The sequence below is a fragment of the Ambystoma mexicanum genome, chromosome 9 (genome assembly GCF_040938575.1).
Source record: "Ambystoma mexicanum isolate Mex_15411 chromosome 9, UKY_AmexF1_1, whole genome shotgun sequence".
Taxonomy (NCBI): Eukaryota; Metazoa; Chordata; class Amphibia; order Caudata; family Ambystomatidae; genus Ambystoma; species Ambystoma mexicanum.
Genome location: NC_090931.1, coordinates 921,413,041 through 921,436,319, shown reverse-complemented (window position 1 = coordinate 921,436,319; position 23,279 = coordinate 921,413,041). Strand labels below are relative to the sequence as shown.

The 23,279-nt window shown below is 40.2% G+C and overlaps 1 protein-coding gene across 1 annotated transcript in view; it reads right to left on the bottom strand.

Moving 5' to 3' along the window:
• Window positions 1-23,279, bottom strand: part of TTN (titin) — a 364,996-nt gene that overhangs the window by 280,766 nt on the left and 60,951 nt on the right. Inside the window, exons 40-43 of the mRNA XM_069616101.1 lie at window positions 16,064-16,252; window positions 13,244-13,777; window positions 10,893-11,414; window positions 10,293-10,349 (exon numbers count right to left, since the gene is read on the bottom strand). Coding sequence (XP_069472202.1) covers window positions 10,293-10,349; window positions 10,893-11,414; window positions 13,244-13,777; window positions 16,064-16,252 — 1,302 coding nt within the window. The remainder of the gene's footprint in view (window positions 1-10,292; window positions 10,350-10,892; window positions 11,415-13,243; window positions 13,778-16,063; window positions 16,253-23,279) is intronic.

Below are 23,279 nucleotides of genomic sequence, written 5' to 3'. Positions count from 1 at the left end.
GAACTACTTCTCCCTGTGTCTGGGACGTTTTGCCTTGGGAAGGGGCTTGGCCATAACCATCAGATGTCTTTTGCTTGTCTTCTCGACTTACATCAAGTCCACTTTGCATTTCTTTCTCCTCTTTGAAGAAATCCATGGTAGTGTGAGTGATCAGATGGCCTTGCAGGTCAAATTGAGAAAAGTGCTTATTTCTAACGCTTGAGGGAAAAAGTCCTGAAATACTGCTGTCACTTCTCACAGAGTCAAGGTCAAAATCGGAAGATGCTTCTGAAGATGAAAGAGAAAGACTCTTACCCCTGGCATTTCTTCTAGCATCACGCAAACGCCTTAACTTTACCTTCATGTCAACATCAAGTATATTTCCACTCTCGATTGTTTTCTCATCTTCCAGAGCTCGAGTTGCCATAAAACCGGTATCGAAGATGGGATCAACTTTGCTAATATCAGTAATTTTCTCAAAGCTGATAGTCCTCATCAGCCCTTTACTAGATGAACTGTCCCCTGGCTTTATTTTGTATTGCTTTCTTTTATCTAAAGGAGATCCAACACATCTAAGATCTATCCTCAGTCTTTCTTCCCTTCTTTTTTGAACAAGGCACTCAATACTTTCATGTGCTCTCTCTGACTTCCTTACAAAATCTAAATACTTTTCATTTTGCTCTTCTTTCAGGGCGACCAGCAGTGAAGCTGTGCATTCAGCAGATCCCTCACTGTTTATAGCAAACACTCGATAACTTCCTGAATCTCTCTCCTGAACCTCTTTAATTTTCAAACTACAACAATGTATGTGCATATCACTATCCATTTTGATCCCCTTTCGGAAATCCCTAGCAATTGGCCTATTGTTATGAAACCATGACAATATTGGCGTGGGGCAAGCAACTAGTTTGCATTTAAAAATGACAGGTTCGCCTTCCATAACAGATTTGAAGGTAAGCTTTTGGGTGAAGGAAGGCTTAATGTATTCAGTCCATGAACTGATAGAAGATGTTCTGCTTGCACATCTTTTCGAGGACACAAGTCCATGATCCAAATAGTCTTCTGTATCGGAAAATGCGCCTCTCAAATCTCTTTGCCTTGATAAGTGCTCAGCATCTTCTTTGAAAAATAGTTCTGCAAAAGAACAAGATTCTATTACAATGTATCAAACCGAGCAATGAAAAGAAAATTATGTTTGAAAATGAATGAAAATAAAATGTACGAAATGTAAGAAAATGGCATGCTACACAAATAAAAAGAAATGGACTCACCATATTTGTTCGAATAAACGCAACACCGTGTTCTTTAAAAAAAATTCTGACCCCCGAATCTTTCGTTGTGTGTTCTTTCTTCAAACTGTGGACATTTCTTCTTGAACAAACAAAAATGAGTCTGGAAATAACATGTTTATGTGCATGTGTGTTCATGTCCCGAAACTCTTTTCAGAGTGTGTTTGATGATTAAGTGGTACTGCTTACCTGACTTGCAGACAGTAGAATAAACGCCCTTTCTAATCATTTTGATTGCACATAATATTTTAGAATTTTGTTTTGAATACTATGCATATCAAATGTCTGTAAATAACTAAACTGGCACGAGAAGGCGTTTATTCGAACTAATACAGCCACTACTTTCGCAGTGTTATGCAAAAAGCAAGCATTGACCACATACTCTATCTGCAAGCCATGTAAGGACGTTTTTAGAATCAAATAACAGTGCATTATTGATCTATGTATTAGGGTTATGCAGGACAATGTGCCGTTCTCTACTCTGCTTGAAATTGCATTGTATGTATGCAGGATGTTGCATTTAAAAGAAATGTGCATTTTAACGTGCTCCATTTTGAATTGATTATCATGGTTTTTAATAGAAAAATGTTAAGATGCAGCATAGTGTGGCTATAGTTTTATATGACTGACATGCAAGGCATGAGGTGCGTGACAAATACATTTAATAAAATGTGAAGCTTTGTGGACGTACTCATAAAATAACTTACAATGTTTTTTTAACCACTGTAACCCTAAAATGATGGCTTTATGTCTTAGGGTCAGAATACTCTGTGCCTCTTCTGTTCTTCATCGCTTTTGGATTTGCCCTGCCTTCCAAATGAGAAGCAACACGCCCACCAATCTCTGCCAGTGGAATGCCATTTTCTGCCCTGATTTACTCGGGACGCACAAACTCTCCTTCGCATTTAACTACGTGCGCAACTTTGGCCAATCCTCCCCATTTCCAACATTCATCTCGTTGAAACCGTGCACTTGTTAACGCTAAAATACCCTCTAATCATGCTCACATGCCTATTTGCAGATTCCTTAAAAGAAAAGATCCTAATGAGCAGGACATCCCACGACCTCCTCCTGTTGCTCTCTTCTCACCCCTTCTGCTCATTCTGCCTGTGCCCATTCATCTTGTTCCAGCGTGCCCTCCACACCTGAGAAACACCCTGTCCAATTTGCTGATCCCTCCCATGCCTCTTCTAAACCATTTCCCACACAAATGAGCAGAACTGTCTACCCATTGTTCACACCCTCCCATCTCAACTATTTAAGAAGATCCTCAACTGTGGTTACTTCCCTCCTTGCCTCAGAGCTGCTGTAATCACTGCCATACTTTGTACATATGTTCCTTCTGTTTCTCTTCAAATCTGCTCTTGGCCTTACCCATTACTGGGTAACACCTCCTGGTGCCCCCTTACTTTTCAGGCCACTCTAGGCCCCTAGAGTAATGGTAAATCAACAAAAATTAAAGTATTTGCATTATGGAGCGAGTGATTTTCACTGGATCTATAACAATGCAAATGTAGTGTTTTGCATTTGCAAATAATCTAAATCATTAAATTCTTTGCAAATGCAAAGACTTGTGGTGTCCCCTATGCCCTGCACATCACTTAACCCTTGCCTTCAATCATGTAGAGCTCTGTGAAAGCATTAGGGAAACCATCAGTAACGCCACCGTCTTCGAAAGCCCTCAAAGTGCTAGAAAATCCGGCGCATTAAGTATACAGACGGCCTATTTACCCCTCCCTCTGCCTGCCTGCGTTAGGCTGGGGGCAGAGCCAGAATGCTGCCTTTTCCCTTTGTCTGATCCAAGAATAGGTAGGAAGAGGGGTGAAGGGTGCCCCTTGACCCTCTTCCTCAAACGTGATGAGGTCTGCTGGAAAGCGGGAAAGTCACCACTGCGGCCCGTCAAGTTTTTAAAATAATAAAGGGAATGTTGTGTATGCATGATTTGTGCATGCATGTGTTTGTATGAGTGTGAGAGAATGTTTATTTGAACAGTGTCTGTGACCACAACAGAGTGTATCTGCTGGAGTACGCTTGTGCGTGAGAATGCACTGTAAATATTCTGGGTCCACGTGTGAAAGATTGATTGAGAGAAGCTGTATGGGCGGTTGACTGCCTGTGTAAATGTGTATGAATGTGTGTGTGTGTGTGGAAGGCTGTGGCCTGTGGGCAGCACTGCTGCACACTGCCTAACACCTTTGTAAAATGCTGTGACATGTTTTCTTACTAGGGTATGGCATTTTATACTGGTGCTAAGGTCAAAGCCAACCTGATGAGTGTTTTTACAAATTGGGGAAGGTACACATGTGGGTGCATTTGTGCTGCAATCACGGAGAAATGAAAATATGCTTTTGTAGCAAAGACATGTTTTCCTACTGAGGCATGGCATTTTATACTGGTGCTAAGGTCAAAGCCAACCTGATGAGTGTTTTTACATATTGGGGGGAGGGGTATCTGTGCAGCAAGCTTGTCACAATAAGAAAACAAGCTGTTGCAGCAAAGATATGTTTACTTACTGTGGCATGACATTTTATACTGGTGTTAAGGGTAAAACCAGCATGTTGAGTATTCTATGGGGAAAGGGGCACTTTTGCAGCAAGCAAAGACCTATTTTCTTACTGTGGTATGACATTTTTTCTAATGATGTTGGGCAAAGCCAACATGAGTGTTCTAACATGGGCATACAGACCTACATTGGTGCATCCAGTCCGGGCAGGTTTTCTTACTGTGGCATTGCAGTTTTAACTGATGTTAAGGGCGTACCCAACAAAATGAGTGTTCATATATATAGCATTGGGAGAAGGATTTTGTGCAGAAACAAGCAAAGAGGTTTTCTTACGGTGGCATGCTTTTTTACTGGCATTAAGGGCAAAGTTAATAGAAGTTTGTTCTTATGTGGCGATACTGGCATAGATCGGCAGAGCCAGCATGGACATGTTTTCTTATAGTATCGGTGCAGCTAGCATGACCATGTATGGGCACAGTCAGCATGAAAATATTTCTTTACATTGGTGAAAATATTGGCATATGGTGGGCAAAGAATCTTGAGAATGCTTCTGTTCACTGTTGGTGACTTGGCATCTAATGATTTTAATGCTGAGGCATTGGGTGCCAAGGTTAATTCCCCCCACTCCCTGTCTGCATGGTACTAATATTGGATTACTCTGTATACAGATGACACTACTCTTATTGATTTGAAACCCGGGGGGTTGCAACAAGGCTTTTCTTAGGTTGAGAAATATTTATTTTCCCATGGGCTCAAAATGAACAAGACAAAGACGATGGTGCTGGTTTTTGGTAAGGGACAAAACCATTAATCTTGGGCTCTCGATGGAGAAATGATTGAGGTAGTTAAATCATATTGCTACCTTGGAATACTTTTTTTACTAAGAATGGGAAATGATCAGGGCACATATCGGCCATTGCTGAGAAGACTGCTGCAAGATTGGGCAGATTGCTCAGATTTTACTATAGGTACGGGTGTATGTTGGATAAATGCCTTGCAGTGTATAAAGCTAAGGTCTGTACCATGATGATGTATGGGAGTGAGATCTGGAGCCATTTCAACTGCTCAATTAATTCATTTTGTCTACTATTTTTTGAAAGTCTGTATGGGCTACTTAAATAACCCTAATTTGAAGAAGGTGGTTGTGGAAATGAGGGGGTTTCCCCAGTGCTCCAGATAGGATTTTGGAGTGAGAGTATTTTACTCTCGGTTTTTAGAATTGGAGAGTAAATCCAATTTTAAGAGAGTAAAAATGATTTTCCGTCTTCACAATAGTTAAAATTGTCTGACAACTATCCAACATGTGTGTAAAACGTACACTTTGTTTGAAAACATAAGTGACAAAACAGCTGTATTTCAAAGTGGTTCTAAATTATTTATTGCACCTGTGGAAAACATTTTCCCCACACAAGAACTTTGTAGATGCATACTACCCACCTTCCTCTTCATGATACGTGGGCACAAGCTCTGTTAAGAGATACTACAGATGCCAGCTAGTTACATAAATCAAGTCCCTCACTCTACCAGCATCACCTCTCTGCCTCTCGGGCCTACTGTTGCTGCCTGGCACTACCTGCTTGACAGCCACTCCATGTATTTGCTCCATCTCGCCTTCCCTTTGCTACCTTGTTTCCCCTGTCTCTCACTTTCTGATGCTCTGCCTCTCACCCTTACATGTTGCAATGCCACATTTTGCTCTGCCTCTCCCACCTCTGCATTATATTGTTGCTTTTTCCCTCCTATATCTCGCTGTATCGGTTGATATAACTCCTCTTCCTCTCTCATATCATTACTCTGGCTATATCTGTTTATTCATTTTCCCGGTTGTGGTTGCTACTGCTTTTGATTATCTTTCTTGCACTGTCTCTTATGTCATTGGCCTGCCCTTCTCTAGTCTTGCATTTCTATTTCCATCCCTCCCCACCTGCTGTTGATCTGTGTTTTATTTTACTGTCTCCAAATGTCTTGTTTGCCCTGCCCTGCTTCTATCCCTCAATCCTATTGTGTGTTTGTCCTATTATTAACTCAGTTTCCCTTCTCACTTTCTTTGTTGCCCTATCATGTAGCTCATTGCTCTCTCTTCCTGGTGCTCAAATTCCTGTTTTGGATTGTCTAGTATGTTCTCTGTCCCTTCGCCTCCCAGCCACAGCTTTATTATTCTGTATTGCTTATATTCAGAGTTGCTCTTTCTCTCCTGTTTTTCTGGCTGTCTTTTAACATAACACCAATAAATATCCAAAAAGCTGAAAATGCCCTTTCTATTTAAAAATGTAGTGCAGCTTTACCATTGGGGGCTCCTTTTTTAGATGTGTGCAAACCTTATTTTGGCCATTAGGCTGGGAATTATAGAGTTAGAGGTTTGTCTGACCAGATGCAGCACTTGCTTGAATGCAGATGCTTTACCAACACTGTATGCCATTACAAGTACAAGAGCCCATATGCGATGTGTGTTCTGAGCCATTACAGGTATAGCAGCCCCATTGAGGCGTGTATTCTGACCCATTACACGTATAGGAGCCCTGAAGAGTTGTGAATTCTGAGCCATCACAGCTATAACAGCCCAGATGAGATGTGTCTGTTCTGAGCCATTACAAGTATAGCAGTCCTCATGGAATGTGCTTCTTCTGAGCCATTACACGCATAGCAGCCCAAATGAGATGTCTGTTCTGAGCCATTACAAGTATAGTGGTCCTCATGGGATGTGCATATTCTACTTCTGAGCCATCACAGATATAGCAGCACTGATGAGGTGTGTGCTCTGAGCCATTGCACATATAGCAGTCCTCATAGGATGTGCTTCTTGTGAGCCATTACACGCATAGCAGCCCAAATGAGATGTCTCTTCGGAGCCATCAGAGGTATAGCACCCCGATGAGGTGTGTGTTATGAGACATTACAAGCACAGCAGCCCGGAAGAGTTGTGTTCTGAGCAATCACGGGTATAGCAGCCCTGATGATTTGTGTGTTCTGAGCCATTACAAATATAGCAGCTCTGATGAGGTTTGTGTCCTGAGCCATTACAAGCATAGCAGCTCTGAAGAGTTGTGTTCTGGGCATTCACAGGTATAGCAGTCCTGAGGAGTTGTGTGTTATGAGCCATTAATAGTAGAACATCCCTGATGAAATGTGTCTGTTCTCAATCACTGAACATTTAGTAGTCCTTTTGATAAGTCGAAAGTTAAGTAAACTGATATGCACTGGAATTTCTCCTCTGTGAAAGGGATAGTGAGCTAAAGACTTGGCTGAGGCTCTCCCGGAGGCCATCCACTGAAGAACAGGTCAATGAGCTGTGTTTTTGGAGGGACTCCCATAACCCCCCTTTTTTTTTACATATTAAGTATCTTTGGGTTTGACCCTTAGTTACCAGGGTAATCCAGACGTGGACCCCTTGCTCACTGTTCTTAGAGAGGCACAGCTCCATCTCACTGATGAGGCCCGACTAGGCCAAAACATGTGTCTGGGGTTGCTGTTGGTAATCTTGTTCAGAGGAGAATTGCCTAGCATTTCAGTGCTTGAATGCCTTTGGGTGGGACAAAGACTGATATGCAAATGCAAATTTCCCCTCTGTGAAAAGCGCAGTGAGCTAAAGCATGTTTGAGACTCTCCCGGGGGGCATCCACCTAAGATCAGGTCAATGGTCTGTGTTTGTGATGGTAGAGGGACTCCCAGACCTTCTTTTGTATGATGCAATCAGCCCTGCTGTGAATATTTGGCATTGTGCCATGAAATGCGTACAGTAGAGCAGCTCTGTTGATTAATTATGCTACTTTGCCTGAATATATAGCAGTCCGGTTGAGGTACAGGTACAATCTGTGCCACTGTAAATATATACAGCACTGCTTCTACCTGTATCCATTATACCTGCTTGCAGTGGGTGGTCAGAAAGGGAGTAAAAGTTCAGACCACATGCCTAGCTATGCAATTGGTGTGCTTCTGTGATGAAAAGAAAACACAGTATGAAATGCCCATGCTGCTGCAGCTGCGCTGCCTCTATTAAAGCCAATTAAGCAGAAATGCAGCCCTTGTTTAAGACAATTTTCATTTTACACAATAATAACTGTGTCCTAAAGCAAAGTGAAAAGCATATGCTTAGATAACACTTTAACCTACAAAATGCAGGCATTTGAACAAAGTGAACAAAACACAAATTCCCCTTTTACATTACTCAGAAAGTATTATCTTGATAGAATCATTAACAGAGGAGAGTGTTAAACAAATTACACAGACCAGGCTTCTTTCATGTAACTGTGTTGATTACTAAAGTAAAGAGTGGATTTGCAAACTGCTCCTAGCCAGGCTGTCACTAGTGAGCTCCATGATTTATGGGGGTGCTGCTATAAAAAGCCTGTGTAAGTGGAACGCAAGGAAGAATTAAAAGGGCCGTATTTACAAGATTTGTGTGTAAAAAGGCCTTATATGCACCTTATCTGGAGGGCTGGGTCTCCCGCCTCATCAAAATATGTATGGTATAATCAGGGGTGCAAATGATCAACTATGTTGCGTGAGGGACCTTGAAAGGAATTTGAGGATAGCAGGTACTCTCCCTTCGCATACTCTCTACACCGCTTTCAATTATGCCATGTTTTAGGGAAGCAAAATATATTCTATTAAATCTTGCATGCAGGAGGATAGTACTAATGACAAGGTTGCATTTGTTGCTACTGAATGATAGGAAGAGGTGGGACAAAAATGTGAATTGTCGTTGTAATTCTAGCCTGACAGAGGACCTAGGAAATTTTTTGTTCCTCTGTATTTGCTACTCAGACCTCCGTAAGACATTTTTAAACCATTATTTTAAAGTAATAATAATAGGTGTTATCGAGATGCACTTCGTTTTGTAGTGACTTGTAATGATACTGTTTTCTATTGTAATCTATACAACTATGTTTCGAGAGCTCTTACAGAGACAGGCTATCGTTCAGAACATACATTAATTTTAATTGTTTTAATTTTGATAATTGTGTGAATTGTATTTATTGTTACTGCTAATGGAGACATCCAAATTAAATAACAAATTAATTCACATATGGTTTTGGGGGATATTTGTGCAGCAAGCAAAGAAATGTGTTCTTACTGTGGCATGTCATTTTATACTGGAGATAAGGACAAAGCCAACATGATGAGTGCTCTTATATATAGGGAAGAGGCTCTTGTGCAGGAGGAGAAGACTTGTTTCTGACTGTGGTATGACATTTTTCTACTGGGGCTAAGGGCAAAGCCAACATGAGTGTTCTTACATGGCCATACAGACCTACTTTGGTGCCTCCAGTCCGGGCAGGTTTTCTTACTTTGGCATTACATTTTTAACTGATGTTGAGGGTGTAGCCAACTCAATGATTGTTCATACATATAGGGTGGGGTGAAGGAGTTTGTGCAGAAACAAGCAAAGAGGTTTTCTTATTGTGGCATGCATTTTTACTGGCATTAAGGGCAAAGTTAACAGAAGTTTGTACTTATGTGGCGATACTGGCATATATTCGCAGAACCAGCGTGGGTATGCTTTCTTATAGTATCCTTACTTCCATTATGGGCAAAGCAAACATGAACAAGTTCTAATGTGGGAATACTAGCATATATTGGTGCAGCTGGCATGGCCATGTATGGGCACAGTCAGGCATTGGCAGCATATTGGCATATAGTGGGCAAAGGCATCTTGAGAATGCTCCTGTGCACGGTTGGTGACTTGGCATCTAATGTACTTTTTCATGTCTTACTCTACAAAACCGATTGGAAACTGTAGATTTTTCCCCACATTTTCACAAAATGTGTGCTGTAAAATGTACCATATTAATCCATTATTTACAAAGTTTTCCCGGGGGAGAACCGCCACAAACACCCCTTGGTCAGTTCGGCATCCCTTATGCAAATTCAGGCCACATGCTTACGTCCTCTAAATTAAAGAATTCAGCACTGCTCCTTCATACCCCTAGGTGCGCAGTCTCACCACGCTCTTATTCATCCAACCATCCACATATCTCTCTGTGCAATAATGAGACGTTTCTCTCAGAGCACACTACTTTTGAAATGTCCTCGTCTGTGACTTTAGAGGGGCAATACACCTAAGCACCATAAAAAAACTCCCAATAGCATTTCCTTTGATATACGACAATCTCAACCACGCCCTACCCATAATGCTGCAGAAACACTGCTCATCCCAGCTACTCCCAGGACTTGAATGTTCAAAGTATCCACTGTTGCCATTGTATATCGTCACACTTTCCATTATCCCAACCCAATTACTGTTTTTTGGTGCCATCCATCATTAAAATCTTATTTACTGCCTGTTGTGTTGAACTATGCACAGCGGGTTCTATGCAGAGCATTGCTGAACGCAGTTCTTGACAAATAAATACATTTAAAAAATAACATGTCAAATGAAGTTGCACATGCCTGACTTCTGATTATGTTCAAAAACAAATGTAATAGTACATTGCACACTTCATTTCCAAGCATAAAACTCATGGGCAGGTTTGTTTATATGACACATTACGATTCAGAATTGATAAAGCCAAACACTGTACCTTTTACTTCTAAATCAATTTGCTGCTCAATCTTCTCTTGAATGACCCGCTCCAAGGCTGGAATAAAAGTTTAAAAAAAGATTTTAAAACTTGATTCTACTACTTTCCAAAGTATTTCACATAACTATTGACGAAGACAAAACTGACAGTTCTGTAGCAAAGGCATGAAGTGACAACATAACTAGAGACAACTGAACGCCAACATGTTTCCGATATTAGGTATCGATAAAAGGTAGAAGTATGAAGAATCTTTGTAATGTTTTAACCTGATTTTATGACCATTGGGAAACCACAGTTAACTGCTGTTCCTTTGCAGGCAGCCCTGGATGACCATGGGCTTCCTCTGGGCATGCTATGGTCAAAATATATAGAAACTATAGTTTCTCCTTGTGAATATAACATGCTGTAAAAACACAATGGATCAAGTAAAAAATAGCTTTATTACACAATTAGAGATATAGTTTCTCCTTGTGAAGAAAACGTGATTTAAACACATGTTAGTGATGTGTAGTTCCTAAATTTGTCCTAATGTCTGCGTACACATGTTGCTACTGTATGCAATAGGAAGACACATTTTATAAGGAGCATGCAGATGCCAACCTGTCACTTTGAGATGAGTTTTGCACTCAGCTTGTCCGGCAGAATTAACTATTTTGCAAGTGTATATACCACTCTGATCAGGTGCAATTTTCAACATTTTTAAACTGCAGACGGGCCCATCATATTTTAAGATACACAATGCAGAACTTTCAAGAATCAGCTGATCCAATAGCCAAATCACACAGGGAGTCGGCACACCCTTGATAACGCAAAATAGTGAAACGTCACTTCCTTCGGTTATAATCATTTCAAGGGGCAGTTTTTCAAGAAATGCTGGTATTGTGGCATCGGTGTCTATCAATGCATCATTTGGCACAACATCAGGGTAGTATTCTCTGCTTCGCTGTCTCTCAGTTGTTCTGGGCTTTTGTGATGTAGTTATTGAAAGGCTTGACGTTTTCTTGGATGATTCTTGCTTCATTTCATAAGTTGTCCTACATTGAGTTTCTCTGTGTGTTTGAATACTTTTAGTATTTGACTCAAGAGTAATTTGTGTAACTGATTTTGATTGTGATTCTTTAGCTAGGCAAGAATAAAGTTAGGAAAGCAATAGATTAGTTGCTATGTAGTAATAAAGGATTCATTATTAAAAAAAAATACTTGTGATTAGTATAGAAAATAAATGCTCAACGTGTTAATACTCAAACCACTTTTAGACGAGTACCTTTGCACTTCTAAATGTGGTAATGCTCTATTCATCAAAGGTTACTTGAATAAGTGTTATTTATATTATTATTTCAATCAGAAGTTACGGTTATAGTTCAGTCGACACAATGCATAATTTGAACGTTTCTTTTTGGGATAGGGATTTATAATATTACATTAGATTGTTTTTAGCAAAGTTTGGATTGAACTGTTTATTACTCGTATGTGGAAGAAAAGAATCCCAAAAAGCAACTGGATTGTGCATTGTGTGAGCCAAAAAGACTACTTTCTGCACCCGATCAACAGGTATAAATAGCACTATACAGGTGAAGACCCAAAGGACATTAAGGTGATTAAATGAGAAATCATAAACCTAACAGCTATTAATACTACATCTTTGCTAGGCCTTATACTGGGCTTTAGATATGTAGCTTGAACTTAGATTTGTGACACTTTTTAATTTCAGACTTAGCATATATAAGGATTAACTGAACCATGGGAAACCTGCACACTGTTCAGAGACGTTATTTGGAGCAAAGTGTACATTCTTGTTTGCCCACAGTCGAATTTGAAGGAGGTTCTGCTAGGCCACTTTGGCACTCATCAGGGGTGTTGCTAGGTTTGAAAAAGATCTGGGGCTATGCTAATGTCGGGACTGTCGGGACTCGGGGCTAGCTAGCCTTTTGGTTATAGCCCCTGAGCTTCTATCCGGGGCTACAACCAAAGGTCCTGGGGTTGTAGCCCCCTCAGCACCCCCTCCCCCAGCAACGCCTCTGGCACTCATGACCATGCTCCATGGTGAGATCGAAAATAAATGTCATGTTTAAGATTGTGTGTACACATTTGGTTAGGTTTTGTAACCCTCCGCTCTATGCCAACACCCACCAGGCAGGCCCCAGGAGAAGGCACGATATGTTTTGGGAAGCTTTGGAATGTGTACCAGTATACAAGGGCAGAAAGGTACCCAGTTTCTCCTGGGGTTGGGCAGAGATCAGGCAGTAAATATTGTGGGAGACTAGCTATGCAGATATTATTTTGCCCTTTAAGTTATTGTTATGGTGGTATGACTTATCAGTTGCACTTTAAAAGCACAACAAAGAGTTGTATTGGAATATATGCCTTTAGGTTGAAAACACTGGTTCCCTCATTGGGTGTGCAGGACAGGCTATGGAGTGTCTGTATAGTTACTGTTTTAACTCTATTCACTCAATATTACTTCCTCCTCTTCACACTATGCTTTCTGCTTAACTTCAGGAGCCACAGTTCAAACCCTCTGTAAACAAATGTCCATGCCTGTGCAGAGATGTAGCTTTAAAGGACTCACATCCCGGGATCCCTTTATTATGACCTTACGCTAGGCAATGAGACCTGTCCAGCATGCATGTTTTAGTGACTAGCTACTACATACTGAATGCAGTAAACAGAATTACCCCACAGATGAGATTGATATATTTAGGGCAACTAATGGGAGGAACAAGTTTGCCACATTTTTCAAGTTTAACCTTTGACATCAGACTTTCTGCCATGTTCTAAACACTGGAAAGACTGCACTCTGGCTCACAAGTGTATGTATTTCTCTGAAGCCCTCATTCCACTTGTTAATGAATAGAGCACAATATGAGTCAGATGAAATAAAAGAGATTGGTTCTGCAAATAAACATATAAAGCAAGCCATGCTCTACGCAATGTTAAAATATAATAACCACCTTCTACGGTTAGTAGTGCAGAAGTTGTCGTCTCTCCGTGGCAGTTTTGTGCAGTGCAACTGTACAGTCCTTGATCTATCAGCTGTACGCTCTGGATAGTGAGCATCTGAACACTGCCATTTTGTGAAACGGTTATTCTCTCACATTCCTGTATCGCTTCACCTTCATGGTCCCAGGTGATTCCAGTAAAGGGTTCCCCCTCAAAGAGGCAGATGAACTGAGCTGTCTCCCCACACTTCACACAAAGGGGATGGAGCTTCAAGAGGATCTTGGGAAGGACACCTCTATTGTCCAAAACAGCTGCCGCAGAAATTTGGGTGCTTCCAGTAATTTGCGAAATTGATGTTTCCTGGTGAAATGCTACTTTTTTCGCTGATGTAGCTTGTATGGTCAACTTTTCTGAAAGGCTTTCAAAAACCTGCATTTCGTGTTGATAGGATGCTCCATGCAGTTGCTTAATTTCTTTTGTTAAAAGAGTGGAGTCCTGTAAATCTTTCCCAGAATTTGTCATGCTTTGCCTAGCTATGGTGTGCACTGTATAATCAAGCAACAAAAAATAAATTAACAACTAAAGTATCTTTCGGTGGCCAAATGATGAAAACAGTCAAGATGAGGTGAAGAAAGAACTCATCATTTTCATCCGAAAATGAAGCATGTCCTACGCATGCTACAGATGGGTGTTAACCCCCAAAAAAAGGCATTCACATTGGTGATGGGCGGAAAGCTTCATGCTGTTGAAACAGGAGGTAGCATATTCCCTGCATGCTACAGATGGGCATCAAACTTAACACTGCACATGGACATTGATGAAGATGAAAGCCCTCATGCTTATGATACAAAAGAATGTGTCTTCTTTGACTATCAATATTGTCTTCCAGGAACATACAGTAGCAACCGTCATTGTTATGAAAACATGCACATACCAACCATACAAATATTACAGGAAAAACTGTACGTACAGCGGCTTGTTGCTGCTTTGGTGCTTTACAGACTTTAACGGCACAGCTATTATTTTACGCAGTCAACTTGTTTTCTAACTGGCTTAGTTCATTGCAATGGTGGGTGTCCAGTCAAAGTTTCGAAACAAAAGTTTCGAATGACAAAAGTTCCGAAACAAAAGTTTCAAAAAAAAAAGTTTCGAATTTTTTTTTATATTGTAGGGTTTATTTTATGTTTGTATAGGAAAATAAGTGTTTTAAAAAAACAGGGTTGTGTGGGGGATACCCCCATAAAAAAAAAGAAAATCAAAACTTTTTTTTTCCGACACTTTTGTGTCAGAACTTTTGTCATTCGAAACTGTGACTGTCGAAACAGTCACTATGAACCCAATGGTGCACTGGTTATATTGTGAAAGGAACTCAAATGGTTTACCAGTGACATTGGAAAATACAGTGGTATGGTTCCATAGTTTGGAAAAAAGGTGATGTTAGAAGGTTCCAAAATTAGTAAGTATGTGATATAGTGAAACGTGGAATGTACTTTTAATAGAAATCTGGGGTTTTACCTTCTGTAGTCACTGTCAACGATGCCTCACATGCCGCCTCACCAGCACTATTTCTCGCCTGACAAGAGTATTGCCCCTCATGCTCCAAATAGGCATCGACTATAATGAGCATGGCCGTGTTTGTATATTCATCAAAACTAAAAACAATGTCCTTTCTTGGTATTATTGGCTGCTGGTTATGAAACCACAGGATTTCTGGCTTTGGCAAACCAGTAATTTTGGCAATAAATCGGACTGTTTCTCCACTGCAAACTCTAAAGCTTGAAATAGGCTGGAGGAAGACAGGCTTTTGGCACAGAGGATCCTTCTTTAATGAAACATTGGAAGAAATGTGCCCTTGAGTCTCAGATGTAACTTCTGTAAGTGTTATTTGTTCTGAAAAGAAGCATGGCAAACTTTAAGCTTTTGGCTTATCTACTGGATGTGGAGTTCACTCATTTCCATTTTGCAGTAAAATAAATGTAGCACTTTTTGATGTAAAATGATGATAGAGCTATATGAAAATATGTTATTGTACAACCCATCCATGAAGAGTCTTATGTAAAACCCTAGCTTTCCAAGACCATATTGTACATTACATTACTTAGCTATATCCCGATGACATTACTGCAATTGGAGGGGTCTTAAGTTTAGTGCCATTCCAAGTAACACACATGGCTTTATAGATTTTTGGCCATTGTCCTGCCAAATTATGCTTGTTGAATGGTATCAGAATTACATTTTATGTGTATTCCATGATAGCATATTCATGGTCTATTATGTACTTTTTATAAGAAAATGACTCATCGGTGCGTAAAGCTATGGAAATGCTCTTTCCTTTATATTAAAGGATGGTTAGCAAAATATGTGAAATAATTGTCGAATAAACTAAGTTCATTTCTTTTTACATATATGCAGTTTTGTCTTATTTTATCTGGTGTCCGAATGTTGCGTGCCCATCTTGGTCTAAATTGCATTTAAGCGACTGCACATTAAAGTTGCAATTAAACTTACTTGGAACCAGGAAATCTGTTCCATGTCAAACACACACAGAAAGGTTGCATCGATGTTGATGCAATAGGTAACATGAAACAGACAAACATTGATCAAAATCAATGTTGCAAAAAAAGGGAGCAGATGATTGGGCCACAATGAAGAGAAGTAAATATTGGAAAGTGTTCAGGGCTACAGTCTAGACACAATAATTAATGACAGAGACAAAGTGACACAACTATTAGTAAAACACATTACGATGAAACAACAGCTATTAACACATTTTAGAATGCTTCCGGTACAGTTAAGACAGATGGTATAATGATAACATGATGATGACCTACCTTCCAACTTCAAGTTTGCTGTGCATGACACTTGTCCCAAAGTGTTACTAGCAACAAATGTGTATACTCCTTCATCTTCAGGGAAAGCCTCAGCGATCTCAAGCTGGTAAGTGTCTTCAAACTGGGTCATCTTGAAGAAACGAGAGGGCTTGACCTCTTTGTCTTTGCTGTACCAAGTTATTTTCAGATCTGAGAGGGAAAGTAATGAAACATTACATTATTTTTTTTATAACAAATTTAATTTAATGAAAGGATGGGACAAATGTTAGCAGTGATTACTTGGAAGTACAAATGAAGTATCAAACCAACCTCTGGGAGGCAATAACAATGTAAATAGCCCACAAAGTCTGTGACCTAGACTAATAAAGGATTAATATTAATCTATATTACAAGATAAAAATTATGCTATCTTGTCCACGGCTGTCTGGGGCTAGGGACCACACTATCTGCAACTCTCTCTTACCAAATACTCTCCTTCTAGACCTCTTCGCTCCTCTGGCACCAACTATAAGTGTGTAAAGAGTTTTGCTAAACAGAGAGCAGGAGGCCGCTCACTTTCCTCAGTTGGATCCCTCCTCTGAACAGCCTCCCTCTCCTGCTGCGTCTTGTACAGGACCTTCTGAAGTTCTGAAAACACCTCAAGACTCTCCTCCTCCTTCCTTCTTCCTTCACCTGCTAATCCCACAGTTGCTGTGATTGGTGTCTTGGACCCTTATGCATCATCTCGGCTTCTGACCATTCACACCCAATCTCCGCAGCATCTGTCTTCCTTCAGCACTTGCCTCGGCACCCCCTCCACACTGGAGATTCGCACTTTCCACCCAACACGGCTCCTGGCCGCATAGCACTTACCTTACCTTGGACTTCATCTGCGGCTCACCCTTAAGCACAAAGACACCACAGCACCTACCCCACTACCCTCTTCCCTCCTGCAATTGCACGTTCTGAATACTCACAAGGCATAGTAGGGTCGGACGTACCTTAATCCCCTCTCCATTTTTTGTATTTAATTGTACTGCTATACAGGGGTGTTGCTAGGTCTGGAAAAGATCCAGGGGCTACACTAATGTCGGGATTGTCAGGACTCGAGGCTAGCTAGCCTTTTGGTTGTAGACCCTGAGATTCTTTCCGGTGCTTCAACCAGAAGACTTGGTGCTATAGCCCTCTAAGCTCCCCCAACCTCCTAGCAATGCCTCTGTTTCTATCCTATGCTCCCTACCTGCTGCCCTGTGGGCACTTTGAAACAGAATGTACTTCCTGTATAAGCGCATAACAAGCACCCAATAAATACATACATACATAAGTATTGTACAGAATTTGTGAATAAAAAGTAGCACATTCATCTTAATTGTCGATTTTAACATTTCCAGCCAATACATCTATTTTTATGTCTCTTAACCCTTTCACTGCCAACCCACTACCCTGGTGGCCCAGACTGCCAATGCCAAAACAAAAACAATTGCCCCATGGTCCCTATGACTTGGGTGGGGAGTGGGCCGAAGATTTCCCTGAAAACTGAGCAGCCCAATTTAGGGAGAAACAGACAAAACAAGACCATTTTCAATGAACACTCTAGGTACATCCTAATGCCAGAGAAAGGGTTAACACTGGCATGCTTCAAGCATTGTCCTAAAATATAAAAACATAGTTCCAAGTTGAAAGTCAGCAGTGGTTACATGTGGATCACATATAAACCATACACATCCAGAAATGTGTGTTGCTTCCTTTTGTTGTAGTGTCAGATAGATATTTTACTCTCAACGTGAATATGACTGGCCCCCATGGAAGCCTATTCGACACGAAGAATGTAATCACATTAATCTGTTTTATTAACATTGTTTATGAGTTACTTATACTCTACATATGGTATTCAAATGTTCAGTTCATTTTACAGGTATTGCCCATCTTCTTGTATGAACCCTACCACTTTTCCATGTTTTAGTTGTTTCTTCTCAGCACCCGGGGAGAGCGTCCAATCGGGTGGCTGGGAACAAGGGCCGTCCGTGTTCTCACAGCCACCTGCTCACCTCCCCTGGATGTTCACCAATAATCCCTGTTTTGGACCATTCCCCAGAACCAATCTCCCCATTCCGAACACCCCGCCAGTGGTCCACACTCTCTCCACTACCTCCTTAGCTCCCACTGGAGTTCTGCCCTAAACCCCTGCCACACCAGTTCTTCCCGGCCCACGTAGCATGCTCCAGCTTCATGGTTGCCATTGAAATAGAAAAGGCTCTAACACCCTTAATTGTTGTCCATGGTGATCATCATGGTTTGTAGTTCATTTTAAGGGAACATTTCCCTTAAATAAATCCACTTAGAGCCGCAGGGTATCCGAGGTGCTAGCATAGATCAACAAATGCTATGTGGGGTGGACAAGGCCGGTAACAAGGCCGGTAACATCCCTCACAGAGTTGTGACTGCACTTGGGCTTATCTGGCTCTGGTTGGTGGGCTGCTACCAGCCATGTCTACTCTACATAGCAGAGTTTATTGCTATAATATGAACACTACAACTTGGCATGTTTTCAGTTGACTAATTACAATAAGGTTTTATCCCCAAACATACTGAAATTCCATGCAAGAGGTTTCTATACATACAGACCTCTGGCTTCAAATGATAAGGTAAATGACAATCCCAGATATGTGTTTTATGCTATGGAATCTCTATAGAAATGCAGAGGGAAGAGCATTTGGAAAACAACATTAGACGGTGCAGAATGAAGGTAGATGCCACCTGTACAAGCCAACTAGTGATAGTAAAGGTAGAGAGGGCATTTTTCCTTATTTGATTTTACTGAAACGTGTTCCAGGAAAGGAACATTTGGTACACTGAAATCTTGATATTTACTTTAAAAGTATTTCAATTCTGAAACAGTAAATGGAAATATTTGAAATCCCAAACAGTTGGATGGTTTTGGCTACTATTGAGGGCAAACATTCTACTTGCTATTTCAAATTATAATCTGGGGCTCTGCCTAATTCCATGAATGACCAATACGAATGGACAACAGTTTCTCAATGCTCGTTCGTCACCGTTGCAAGGATTTATGATGCTCAAGGTGGAGACTTTTTGAAACCACATTCACAGATGTGCATCCAAATTTGCTGTTGAAGTGCCAATCTGGCACTTCCACCTACCCTTCCTGGTAGGGCTCAGAGAAACATATCCTGGTTAATAGCATAAACCCGCCCACTGCACTGTCAATTGTGATTCCCTTTTATGAAAGAAACCTGCTCCTCCCGAGCTATGTATATGTAATGATAACAGGAATGGTTATCACTCAGAATACAATTAGAAGCGTAACTTACTCAAAAACACTTTTTAAATTTGCTGGGTTTATGGTTTAAAGTAGTAGTAAAGACCTAACCAAATTGAGATAGTGCTGTTATTCGAGATTGCCCATGAGATTAAAGAATGTGTACAAAAGTGAAAGGACAACATCCTAAATTCAAAGATTTAGATCGACAAGTAGATCATCAACAGGCATTATAGAGGGCCAAATGGAAAGGCTTCTGAATTTAGTGTAACTGAAGCCTTGAGTAAACAATGGGTAAAGAGGGAAGATACATGTAAAGGGCAGATGTGAAGTTCATAGTTTAAGGGAGGAAAATGAGATGGAACTTGAAGTTGGAGAGGCAGAGGATAGAGCACGAACAGGAAGAAGCAAGGCCTAGTCGATCAAAGAGAACAGAAAGGAGCACACAATATGTTAAATGGTTACAGATAAGGATGCAAGGCCAGGATTAGCCAGATGGACAATAGATAGAAAACTACATTTTAACCACAAGGCGATGTATAGCCACTGGAGATGCGGAGGATAGGGAAAAAGTAAGAATAATGATTCAGATAAATAAAGTGGATGATCAATATTCTGCTGAGAGCAAAAAAGAGGAAGAAGCAGAGAAGAAGAAGAAGCAATGAAGATATGAAAGTGTGAGCTTTAGGATACAAATGAAAGTAAAAGCAATGGCATGGAAAGAAAAGATGGTGTAAATATTAAAAGTTGTCAATTTAAGTTTTGTAAAATTGCAACAACGGGGTTTAAGATGAACATGGGGAAAACAATACACACTAGATACACATAAAAGCAGAGAGTGAATAAGTGATGAATGGAAAGAAAACGCTATTGCTAACCAAAAGGTAATCCCAGCCATTAACCTTTGCAGCATGACTCAATCTACCAGATTATTTAATGAATACCTAATTACAATGTAGGCAATGCAACCAGTAAAAAAGGTCAAAGGATTAATTCCAGTCGAAACACAAAGAGATGACAGGTTTGAATTTGTAGGGCCATCAAAAGTGCTTTTGTGTTCCAAAGTAGATAAAATTAGTAGAGGTGGGTTGAGTTATAACATCTACAATACAAACCCCAGCGGCAATGCATTTTGTGGTGTACACTTTACAGATAGTCATAATGGTTATGTCAGCATGTGCAACATTTTGAAAAGTAAGCCCTCAGGGGCTTTTCAAGTGTTTCTAACCGATAGGAAGCACATTAACATGTAGAAATCCATACCCAAAGTAGCTTCTGTGTTTATGTAATTATTTAGAAAGCATTGATTGCTTATATTTCCTCTAAACAATATAAACAATGGCCTTATCGATAAGAGTGTAATTGGTGAGATGAATGACAAAATGCTTGTGACAAAGCCCCAAGAGAAGAAACTGAGACAGCCATCATATTTCTGGAAGGTTAGAATAGTGGTGCAGCTCTCAGATGCCTCAAAAGGAAGCTGTCAAAAGGGACCTGATGTCAGTGAAAATCCTATGTTAAAGATGTGCTGGAGGCATGCCTGACGTTATTCTCAGAGCTATGATAGTTCCAGTGATAAGTTACTTGAGATGACTAAGTGAATGTTCACCATACTCATTAATAAGGGCCTCTTGAAGTAAATTAGCACAATTCATTGTATACTATATAATAAAAGGCCAGATGTATGTTATTCTGAAACTGTCCTGCCTGCTTCGCCTGTTATCACAGCTAGAGGGAGCTGTTGCCTTATGGATACAACAATAAGACTTCAAGTTTATCTTCCAGGTGAACAGAATGTGTATTTCAACAAAATAAATTACTTTTTTTAATATACTCATGTATTATCTAATTATTCATTGTAATATTTCTTAGTATTTATTATTCCATCAATAGTATTCTTTATGTACATTTTAAACGATTTGCCTTCAATTTACTTTATATCATGCGCTCATGTCTACTTCGAATCATGCTGCACATGAATTGTATTACACTGACATCCCTCCACATTATATATGTGAGTCCAAAACCCTTAAGTGTAATCCAAGATAATGAGGAGCAGATACAACAATTGTCTGTATGTACTATGTTGAATGCTCAACAGATTTTGTGAGATTTTATTTGAGGTTACTATTCCTCCACGTAAAAGGAGCTAGATCCTTTACACATTTTTTTTCTATTAACATAAATTACGTTAAAATACATCACATAATATATTTAGAATCTGAACATTTAATTTACACACACAGGCTTTTCCACTACTATCTTTATAGGTATAACCTGTGGCTAATTGACGTTTCAACTGAAACTGCGTCACAGAAACGATGAGTGTTGTGGGGGGATGGGAGAGGGCAGGGTAAGTGAGGAGGCCATCAGGGAGTGGGGGACCAGGCACACATGTGAAGGGACTTGGTGAGGGTGTGTGATGCCTGGGAAGGATTTATTTCCAGAGAACCGGAGGTTTAATGACTACAACTAACCGAGCGTATAACCAAGGGTATCTGTAGTTTATTGTAATGTATTTGCGGTTATAGAAAAAAAGATATTACAAATAAATTATATACTTTTAAAGCTACAGTGACGTCAGGGGTGAAATATAACTCGGCCAGTGGCTTGGTAGAGTTACAAATGGCTGAAGGTCTGATAGTGTAACATATAAAGTGGGCATAGCATATCGCGAAAGGAGTGACGAGGTAGAATGAAGATGACAAGTGAGAAAAGGGGATACGGGAAAAGGGTACAAGTAAATTCAATTAAATTCAAATATAGAGATAAAGGACAAGGTGAGGGAAATCAGAAAGGAAATCTGCAAAGCATGGTATAGAATGTTCATGCCTATAAAAAAAGTAATATCAGCTGGCTGTGTAGAAAAGAGAAGATCAATATGCTGTAAGGACAGCAAAGGGTTGCAATGTGAAAAGCAGAGGCCCACTTTTCAGTGAAGCACATTAATTTTAGTTTTAGAAAAAGGAAGATCCAGAATAATTTTGATTATTGCAGAATAATTAGATATTCCAGAGAACAATGTTGCCAGAGGGTAGAGTGACACATAGAGCCGAGATAAGGGTATAAGAATAGTGCATTAGTAACCAGAAGGAAATGATGAGAGGCAGATGAATGTTCTAGTCTTAAATACATATTCTTCATTGGTTTTGCTATGGTAAAGTTATTATATAATATTAATTATGCATTTCTGGCTTTCTTGATTGCTTAAATCATGAGTTCAAAGATATCACTCAACAGGGCATTTTAGTACTTGGGGCAATATTTCAGTTTTTCTACATGTTTTGCTCCATACAGTGTTATATTTAGTATATTTTGTGATTTTGTTCAAGCAGTTTTATGAAATGTTGGTGTTCTGCATGCATGCCAAAGAGAATGGGGAAAATGGCAGACATTGTAGGATCCCAAATAAGCATAATGTAAGATCTTAGACAGCAAGCTTTTCCCATCGGAAGCAAGTGTCTAGGGATGATGAGAACCAATTTATGGCCTGCGCTGAGGTGCTAAGTACAGAGCAGAGCCAGTTGATTTAGACCTAGTAGCCTATTATATTAAAGGAATCTTAAAGATCAAAAATTATTAGAATCGCGGTATAACATTGATCTGTGCTCTCTATAGTATGGTAGAGGAGCAAGTGGATGTATTCTCCCTAGTCAACGCCCCCTCACCCCCAGCCTATTGGAATGACCGACGAGGAGCCACAATTGGGAACCCATGCGCACGCTCATGCCATATGTCCATACCACTTTGACTATATGGAATGCGATATGCACTCAGGCAGCCATTCATAAGATACCCTCACGTTGAAACAGTGCAAACCTATCAAGAAGGATTTCCCTAGCTGAGTTGTCAGAAAGAAGCCATGAATAAAATGGTGCGTGACATGGATGTACATTAAGCAAAGTCTAATTACAGTAAAAGAATGTCCCAACAAAGATGTATGAATCTATGCTGAAA